We start from the raw sequence: 10,123 nt of genomic DNA, 5'->3' as shown, positions 1-10,123 counted from the left end.
ACTAATAACAGCATTGAAACCAGGGGAACTCGACCACTACAATAACAGCATATGAACCAGGGGACTCGACCTCACTAATAACAGCATATGAAACCAGGGAAACTCGACCTCACTAATAACAGCATATGAAACCAGGGGAACTCGACTCACTAATAACAGCATATGAAACAGGGGAACTCGACCTCACTAATAACAGCATATGAAACCAGGGAACTCGACCTCACTAATAACACCATTGAAACCAGGGGAAATCGACCTCAGGAAACCAGGGGAACTCGACCTCACTAATAACAAGCATATGAAACCAGGGGAAGTAGCACTTCATATTTATTTTTCAAATAATTGAATTCAATGCATATTCCATTCATACCATTATCCAAAATATACAACAAGGCAGAGGGGGCAGAGTTTGCAACTTCTATAAATATGTCTTTATTGATGTAGATTTTTTATTATCTTTTACATTTTGAACTCAAGTAGAGAGGAGAGGGACCGCCTATTTTGTCACCTAGTTCATTCTTGGTATAAAAAACGTCCGTAGGCACCAGTCGAACTGCACTGACAGGGGGGGCTGGTGATGAGTGGTGGTGATGTCAGAGAGGGAGGGGCTTTTTAAAAGGACCATAAAATAACTGCATTCAAGAAAAGAGAAAACACTGACAAGGTTGTATTATTCAGACGTCTAAAACGTCTGGTAAGAATGCCTCCCCTCTCCCCTCTTCTAATTGGCTCAGGCCTTTGGCGCACAGCTCCCCTTGATCTGTGATAGATATAAAGAGTTCAGCAAACTAGCCTCCATGTTGGCAACCAACGTGTCATAACAACAAGGTTCTCATTTGCATTCTCAGTGGAATGTCATTCTCCTTGCGACTTCCGGTGCCAACATGGCACCCACGGAAACTTGTCAAACCCAGTTTGCTGAATTCAGTAGATCTGTGGTTCCGGTGACGCCTGACCCAGCTTTCTTCACTCCCACTCGCCCCAGCCTGAACACCAGAGTGATTATAGGGGGCAGGACTCCAGCAGCAGACGGATGTGGAGAGAGAGAGAGCGGCAAAATGAAAAACAAAACTCAAGATGATTCCAAACAACAGGCACGTTGGAATAGTGTGTGTGTCGATGCTGTCTAAACTGTCACTGTTAACAACAGCGGGAAATAGTTTGGTTTCTCACAGAAAAACACTGTTTCCCCTCTAAAAATACACTCCCCCACCCACCAGAGGGGAGGCGATGGGGGAGAGGGGGAAAGTGGGACACTGCACTGCTCCCACCATTTATGGATGTATGCATACGTGGGTGTGATGAACAAGTGTGTGTGTGTGTGTCTTTGATCAGGTGTCACATAATCAGTGATGTGTGTGTTCGTGTGTAAGTGTTCTGCGGCCGTCTGAAGACATGAAGGTGTGTGCCCGTTCTTCTGTTCAGATGATTTCAAAAGTCTTCTTGAGCTCCATGATGAGCTGCCAGTCAGATTTGCCCATCTCGTCTCTGAACCAGTTCTTCAGGGCATCGATGGACGCTCTGGTGATCTGGAGAACAAACYAAAGACCACATTCAGAACTCCTAAGTCTCCCTATTCTCATTATGGTCCACTACTTCTAGTACAGAGCCCAATGTTGTTAGAGTTTGGGTACCTGCTGTCAGTACAATGTAACAGTGAGTACTTACAACATCTGATACACTGTATTGACCTGAAAACCCACCACACGGTAATTTGAACATTGCAAAGAAAAGTGTTGCCTTTCTCCTCTCTGTGACTGTACCTTGCTGACGAGGATGTCGGTGGCCTCAAAGTGTCGGCCGAACATCTTGGGTGCCTCTCCGGGGATCGGTTCGATCTTTATACAGATCTCCTGGCCCTTCTTGGCACTGTCCACCATCTTGTGGTTGATCTCAATGCTGGTCACGATGCCAATGTCCACAAACTGACAGGGAGGAAATCAGTGAGATAATATTATTACACCTGTTTCTACATCCTACCAAGATAGAAACAGGTCCCACAAACACACACTGCACTCTACATACACACACACACTCACACACTCACCCCCTTGCTGGGCACACAGATTGGGGTTCCCTGTCTGAGGACCCCAGCCTCCACGTTGACTCCCATGACTATGGGGTCTCTAGAGTTGAAGATGAACTGAGGCAGGATCTTCAGCTTAGTGGGGAACACAGCAATGTGTCTGTGGAGAATGACAGAGAAAACGACTGTTACTACCACCACAAACCTACCTGTCCTGTCTGGAAAGCCTAGCCCAGGCATACCCCACGCCTACTGTCCTGTCTGGAAACCTAGCCCAGGCATAACCCACACCTACTGTCCTGTCTGGAAGCCTAGCCCAGGCATACCCCACGCCTACTGTCCTGTCTGAAACCTAGCCCAGGCATAACCAACACCTACTGTTCTGTCTGGAAACCTAGCCCAGGCATACCACGCTACTGTCCTGTCTGGAAACCTAGCCCAGGCATACCCCACACCTACTGTCCTGTCTGGAACCTAGCCCAGGCATAACCCACACCTACTGTCCTGTCTGGAAACCTAGCCCAGGCATAACCCACACCTACTGTCCTGTCTGAAACCTAGCCAGCATACCCCACGCCTACTGTCCTGTCTGGAAACCTAGCCCAGGCATACCCACGCCTACTGTCCTGTCTGGAAACCTAGCCCAGGCATACCCACACCTACTGTCCGTCTGGAAACCTAGCCTAGGCATAACCTACACCTACTGTTCGTCTGGAAACCTAGCCCAGGCATACCCTACGCATACTGCTCAACGTGTCGCTGTACTTGCGAAACCTAGCCCAGCATACCCCACGCTCTACTGTCCTGTCTGAAACCTACCCAGAGCATCCTCCTACGCCTACTGGTACAACTGTGCGCGCAAACCTAGCCCAGGCCATACCCACGCCTACTGTCCTGTCTGAAAACCTAGCCCAGGCATAACCCACACCTACTGTTCTGTCCTGGCAAACCTAGAGCCCAGGCATACCCTACGCCTACTGTCCGTCTGGAAACACTAGCCCCAGGCAAGACCCCACACCTTGACGTGTCTGTCTGGAAACGCTAGCCCAGGCATACTCCACGCCTACTGTTCTGTCTGGAACCTAGCCCAGCATACCCCACGAGCCCCTCTTACTGGCCATGTCGTGGGAAACCCCTGAAAGCGCGCAGGCTCAGTTAAACCCCACCACACCTAACTGGATCTGGAAACCTGAAAGCCCACCGGAGGCTATAAAACCCCACGGCCTACCCTGTCCCGTGTCTGGAAACCTAGCCTAGGCATACCCCACACCTACTGTCCTGTCTGGAAACCTAGCCCAGGCATACCCCACGCCTACTGTTCTGTCTGGAAACCTAGCCCAGGCATGCCTACTGTCCTGTCTGGAAACCTAGCCCAGGCATACCCCACACCTACTGTCCTGTCTGTAAACCTAGCCCAAGCATACCCCACGCCTACTGTCCTGTCTGGAAACCTAGCCCAGGCAAACCTCACGCCTACTGTCCTGTATGGAAACCTAGCCCAGGCATACTCCACGCCTACTGTCCTGTCTGGAAACCTAGCCTAGGCAGGACAGGTGTAGCCTTCCAATGGTCTGAGTGTGGATCACTTGTGCTATGGCCTATGACAGCAAAACAAAGTTATGGTTGGTATCATGCAGTGTGTGTGTGTGTGTGTGTGTTCACAAACTTGAACTCGTCCTGCTTGGCCTTCTTGTAGTCCTCTCTGTACTTGGTGAAGGCATCAAACAGGTGGTAGATGATCTCAGCGCTGAACACCCTGACCCCCAGACTATCAGCCATCTCCTGAGAGTCCCTCTCCACCTTCACATCAAACGCCAGGATCGTTGCATACCTACAACAGAACAGCATTGATTTTCTATTGTCCAGTTRACACAGACAGGGTTAATTACGCTGAGACAGTAWCCAATCAAACAAATGTATGACAGGGTATAGAAAGGAGAGAAGACAGAAGAGGTCACACACTGTGGGTCATGCTCCAGCATAGTGGAAGCTTTCATCACGTCCTTCTTGTGGACTGGACCGATGTTGATGCCAGCGTACTGTTGGAGGAGACGGAAAAACATGAACATTACAGCACGTTATCTCAAAACTAGTTATCTCAAAACTATATTGTAGTTTGATACGGTGTGTGTGTGTGTGTGTGTGTATATATGTGAGTGATACTCACAGGCACTTTGGACACTCGTAGAAACTCGAGCAAGGCTTCCAGGGATCCGAGAGTGGAGGCCTGGACGTACACACCCTTCTCCTCCATCTTGATGGAGTTCAGAGTCTGTTTCAGCTCCCGCACCAGCTCATCCTGCAGGGGGATCACAACGCAGAGGATCTCAATACACCGTGTGTGTGTGTACTAGTAACTAACTCAGAGATGGGAAAAAAAGACGAGAGGAAGCAGGGAGCCATTCATAACTATTGACATGTAGCCGTAGGTGGCAGAGGGATCCAGTCTAACACTATTGAGACACAGCCCTGTTATCATACACAGCAGGGTTTCTTCAACTATGGGTCGAGTTCCAAGTCGGTCGCGAATTATGAGAATACATCTATAATCCCAAACTATTTCTTCTTAATTCGGGTCGTTGGAGGACGATTTGGGTCACAGGGTCAATTTCTCATTTGGGTCTCGAGCTGAACATTTTTAAGAACCTCTGATACACAGTACATTATAAACTGGGTGGTTCGAGCCCTGAATGCTGATTGGCCGAAAGATGTGGTATATCAGACCATATACCCAGGGTATGACAAAACATTTATTTTTACTGTTCTAATTACGTTGGTAACCAGTTTATAATAGCAATAAGGCACCTCAGGGGTTTCTGGTATATTGCCAATATASCACGGCTAAGGGCTGTATCCAGGCACTCCAGACTGCGTTGCGTCTTGCTTAAGAACAGCCCTTAGCCGTGGTACATTGGCCATATACCACACCCCCCCGGGCCTTACTGCTTAAATGTGCCAGTCTCACCCTGAGCACGGCCACCTCGTCCTCCTTGTGGGCCACCAGCAGGGGGAGCCCTGCCAGGGTCTTCTCCAGGTCTTTCCCCAGGATCTTCACTCCCTGGGCCGTACACACCTCCTTATGCTTCTCATACTGGTTCTAAAGAGGACAGGGGGTCAGATCATTCATTAATACTACCTACTGGTTCTAAAGAGGACAGGGGGTCAGATCATTCATTAATACTACCTTACTGTTCTAAAGAGGACAGGGGGTCAGATCATTCATTAAATACTACTACTGGTTCTAAAGAGGACAGGGGGTCAGATCATTCATTAATACTACCTACTGGTTCTAAAGAGGACAGGGGTCAGATCATTCTTATACTACCACACACAGATCATTCATCTATGGGACAATATATTTTTTGAAATAATTTTTAAAGGTTTTATTGTCACATACACCAGATAGGTGCAGTAAAATGTGTTGTTTTACAGGGTCAGCCATAGTAGTACGGCTGCCCCTTGCTCAAAGGCAAGACAGATTTACACGTTGTCGGCTCGGGTATTCGAACCAGCGGACTTTCGGTTACTGGCGCCAATGCTCTAACCGCTAGGCTACCTGCTGTAATTCTATATCACTACGTCAAAGTATCGCTTAGTCTGCATTGACGTAGTGATTATTTAGTGAAAATGAGACATGAAATGGAAGTTAGGATTAACCCTAGCCAAGTCATGGACAGCATGACATTCCGTTGAAACCAGGTCACAACTGTTTGCTGCTCCTACAAGTGCTCTTTAATAAAGAAGGCCCAACATAAACATTTCTCCAGACCTTGACCCTGAGCTCCTTCATGGGTGGAGCAGCAGCAGCCCCCTGATCTGGGTGACGATGGGTCCCTCCACCCCCGGGACGATGATGGTCATCCCTCCCGGAGAACCCCGTTGATCAGGATCACGTCTATAGTGGTGCCCATACCAGGCAGGGCTTTCACCGAGGATGGACAGGACACATGTTGAGTTTAATACAACATTAAGTGTTAGAGTACGCAACGGTAATGACACTGACGCAACGGTTAATGACACTGACGTAACGGTAGTGACACTGAGCAACGGTAATGACACTGATGTAACGTAGTGTGACTGGTGTAACGGAAACGACCCTAAAATAACAGCAATCTTACAAACACGGCCCATAACTGTGACCGTAATGTAGTAATTGTCCCTCACCTCCATGACCTGCGCCCTGAGCTCGTCGCAGTGTGCAGGCGTCGTGCCAGCATGGTCTGGGTGAGCTCCACAGCAGAGCTATCAGGTTGCCCATGCCCGTCCCCGGAGTGGGCCGACGTGGGGCACCAGAGACACAAAGGTCCTAGGGTCCTTGTTCTCATGGAAGAGGGCTGCGTTCAGACCCTGTACGAATACACAAGACAGACATTAATCAAATCCAAGTTCATTGGTCGCATACGCAGAATTTAGATGTTAAGATGCAGTGAAATGCTTATGTTTCTAGCTCTACAAGTGAAGTACTGTCTAACACAATAACAACATACGAATGAAATGAAGAAATATCAGAACGAGCAATGTCAGAGACCAGAATATAAATATATGTATACACATATAAAGTGTGTATACATATATGGACAGTATATCAATAGAAAGGTTTGTACATGAGTATTATTACACACACCTTTTCTATTGATGAATCTCAACTAGAATACAGTATATACATATGAAGTGGGTAAAACAGTAGGTAAACTCATTAAAGTGACTAGTGTTCATGTTTATGTACATTGGGCAGCAGTCTATAGTGCAGGGTCACTCAGGGTTCACACAATAGTGAACTCGAATAGTGAAAAGCTGCTGTCAACTCCAAAACTCTTCCCCCTCCTTTGTTCATATAGTTAGTGACCTGCTGGGCGAATCCACGATGACAGCTTTGGCGCCTCTCGTCAAACTCCCTTGTGTTCTTCTTCTGCTTCTTCAGTGTGCACCACGTCTGTGTTCCGGACTCTTCTTCCAGTCGTACAGACGGTCAATCTGGAGAAGACATAGAATGGAACGAATAGAAGGGACAAAAATACCACATCATGTCACATGGATGGGGAACCAATTAACTACTAGTGCAAAAAAAAAGACTTCCGCAAGCTATTGTAATGCTGGTAGCTTTATTCCCAGTGTGAATTTGGCATTGGGAGTCTTTAATACATGCAGTCCTCTACTAGATTCTTATCTATCCATCTATCATCCCAGAGGTAAGCTAGTATGAGCATTGTCTGACACAGACTCTTGTTTAAGTGCTACAATGAAGGGCACTTTCTTCTCCTTGAGCATGGTTGATGACGTCCAGGGTCTAGGCTCCAGCCGTGCATGATGTCCACCACCAGGATGGCTATGTCAGCACAGAAGCTGCCCCGGTTCCTCAGGTTACTGGCACACAAGAGAGATGGAGCGAGATGCAGTCAGACCAACACATTTAGGGCAGTGGACACACATTTTCCTGAATGAGGGGTTTACCTGAAAGACTCGTGGCCTGGGGTGTCGATGATCAGCATCCTGGGATTTTAATGCCTCGTTGTTGAAGAAGAGGAAACAAAAATGATAAAGAGCCATTAACACCAACTATCTAATCAAATCCAATGCCCTACATACACTGAGTGTACAAAACATTCGGAACACCTGCTCTTTCCATGACAGACTGACCAGGTGAATCCAGGTGAAAGCTATGATCCCTTATATATGTCACATGATCAACCATTCATCAGTGTAGATGAAGGGGAGGAGACAGTTTAAAGAAGGATTTAAGCATTGAACAATTGAGACATGGATTGTGTATGTGTGCCATTCAGAGGGTGAATGGGAAAGACAAAAGATTTAAGTGCCTTTGAGACGGGGCATGGTAGTAGGTGTCAGGCGTACTGGTTGAGTGTGTCAAGAACTGCAACGCTGCTGTGTTTTTCACGTTCAACAGTTTCCCGTGTGTACAAGAATGGTCCACCACCCAAAGCCATATAGCCAACTTGACAACTGTGAAGCATAGGAGTCAACATGGGGCCAGCATCCCTGTGGAACATCTTTTGACACCTCTGTAGAGTCCATGCCACGACGAATTGAGACTGTTTCTGAGGGCAAAAGGGGGTACAACTTAATTTAGGAAGGTGTTCCTAATGTTTTGTACACTCATTGTATACCTGTAAACTCATTGGGACTCCCTCTTACGATGGTACTGTATAGGTCACTGCTTCAAGTGTAATTCGATCTGGGTCTGAGCTTCGAAGTGAGAGGCGCTTCAGCGAGATAGCTCACAGTTCTTTCACAATCTTGGGCTGCTCACGATGCCTCCAGCGTCAGTACGTAGTGCTCCATCTGTTGGTGACCCTCCTGCCTCCCGTCTGTACCGTGTGTATGCCCAGCTTGTCAGGATCTTGGTCTTGCCGTGTCGACGTGGTCCAGTATCACAGCGACGGGGGAGCGGAGCTTGTCCGGTTTAGTTCTTTATGTTCCTGCTCGCCGTATTCTACACAGGAGGAGCACAGAGATAGAGAACAACATTAGACTTCTTTACCGTTTAACAATGTTGAGGGATGTTGTGTGTGTGTTGTGTGTGTCGTGTGTGTGTGTCGTTGTGTGTGTGTGTGGGTGTGTGTTGTGTAGTATATGTGTGGAGACTACCTCAATAACGCTTTGTGCCTTTGTTTTAGATCCGCCTCCTCTTTAGTGCGATCGTCATCGGAGTGCGCTGTCACTACTGGATATGGAGCCTCCTTCCCTCCCTTCCTCTTAGTGGCTTGGGGCCTGCTTGCGGTGGGAGCTGACTCTCCTCTCCTCCTCCTCTCACTCTCCTCCTCTTTCGTCATCCTCTTCGTCTATCTCTCTTCCTCATCGTCCCTCCTCTTCCTCCGGCTGTGACGAGGTTTCTGCTGATTGGTCCGTCTCTGGCTTCACCTTCAATGTTGACCGGTCTTCAGCTCTGTGAGGAGGGTGAGAAGGAGCGTTATGTGGGTAAGCGCGGAAGAAATTCCACCAAGCCTTTGGTGAGAGTTGCCATTTGCTAAAACCTAAAGTCCTGTGCTCCTGTCTTACCTTTGTCCTGATCGATGGTCTCAGCGATAGCCTCCCAGTCATCAACTGCAGACAGTCAGTTTCTGCTCACCTCTGGGGGAGGAGCAAGAGACATGACATAAAATGTGACTATGGCAATGAAGAATTGTCTGGCGTGTACACCCAGATCTGGACAACAAGCGGAGGACATTAAGGCAGGCTCCGTCTCCAAAGATCTATGTCCATTTTACTGCGTGCTACTTCACATTTCCACCGCCATCGGTGAGATGATTGGCTCTGCCTCCCGGCGTGCTGGGTGACATGACCTCTTGGAGATCTCTGACCGGGGAAGAGGAGGAATGAGGATGAGGCACCACAACAAAAATAGATAGATGATTTGCAGTTGGACATGTTGATGGGATTGGAGAGGGTTGTTACCTCAGGGGTCGGTGTTGTGGGGCTTCTTTTTCCTCTTGCGTCTCCGTACACTGGCTTCTTCTTTGCACCGAGTGTCTTTGGATGGGCTTCAATACCACTGGCCTGCTGGTCTTCAGGAGTTCAAGTGTGGCCTCAGCCCTGGCCCGGGCCTCTTTCTGGGCTTTGGTCAGCAGTTTGCCCTCCTTCTCAGCCTCTCCTTCCTCTTTTCTCCTTCTGTTCTTCTTCTCCTTGCGTCCTGTCCAGACGCCCTGTAGGTTACATTGAAGGGATCAGTTGGTAAGAGGTCAGTGTGTGTGTGTGTGTGTGTTGTATCTACACATCAGTGGTAATATGTTGTGTGTGTCTTAACCTGCTCACGTCTCTGAGCCCTCTGCTCTTCCAGGCGACCAGGTTTCTCTCTTCCTTCCTTTCTTTGGCGCGCTCCTCTTCCTCCTTCATGTGAGCCAGAGCCTCCGCCATGCCTTCACGTGCCTTGCTGGGTCCGCTTCTTCCTTCTCCTTTTCTCCTTCTCCTTGTCCCCCTTCTTCTTCTTGCTTCTCTTGCTTTCTTGTCCCTTCTTAGTTCTCCCAGCCCTTGCATCTTGCTGATATGTAGCATCAAAACGTTTTCCTCCAGCATCCCGATAGGAATCGGCGCAGGACGTCACCAAGTTCCTTCTCGAGCTGATGCCTATCATATTTAATC

General features: G+C 48.3%; 1 protein-coding gene across 1 annotated transcript in view; it reads right to left on the bottom strand.

Moving 5' to 3' along the window:
• Positions 1–310: 310 nt before the first annotated feature.
• Positions 311–10,123, bottom strand: part of LOC112072994 (eukaryotic translation initiation factor 5B-like) — a 21,021-nt gene continuing 11,208 nt past the window's right edge. The window contains 18 exon segments of the mRNA XM_070440008.1: positions 311–1,529; positions 1,764–1,925; positions 2,048–2,186; positions 3,693–3,857; positions 3,989–4,065; positions 4,194–4,325; positions 4,992–5,123; positions 5,796–5,824; positions 5,827–5,892; positions 5,895–5,956; positions 6,192–6,228; positions 6,231–6,312; positions 6,314–6,373; positions 6,873–6,967; positions 6,970–7,000; positions 7,244–7,323; positions 7,326–7,390; positions 7,478–7,516. Of these exon segments, the coding sequence (XP_070296109.1) occupies positions 1,422–1,529; positions 1,764–1,925; positions 2,048–2,186; positions 3,693–3,857; positions 3,989–4,065; positions 4,194–4,325; positions 4,992–5,123; positions 5,796–5,824; positions 5,827–5,892; positions 5,895–5,956; positions 6,192–6,228; positions 6,231–6,312; positions 6,314–6,373; positions 6,873–6,967; positions 6,970–7,000; positions 7,244–7,323; positions 7,326–7,390; positions 7,478–7,516 (1,561 nt within the window). The 3' untranslated portion in view covers positions 311–1,421.

Source organism: Salvelinus sp. IW2-2015, unplaced genomic scaffold, assembly GCF_002910315.2.
Source record: "Salvelinus sp. IW2-2015 unplaced genomic scaffold, ASM291031v2 Un_scaffold2116, whole genome shotgun sequence".
Lineage (NCBI taxonomy): Eukaryota > Metazoa > Chordata > Actinopteri > Salmoniformes > Salmonidae > Salvelinus > Salvelinus sp. IW2-2015.
Note: the sequence above shows the minus strand (reverse complement) of the source record. Positions and strands in the feature narration are given on the sequence as shown.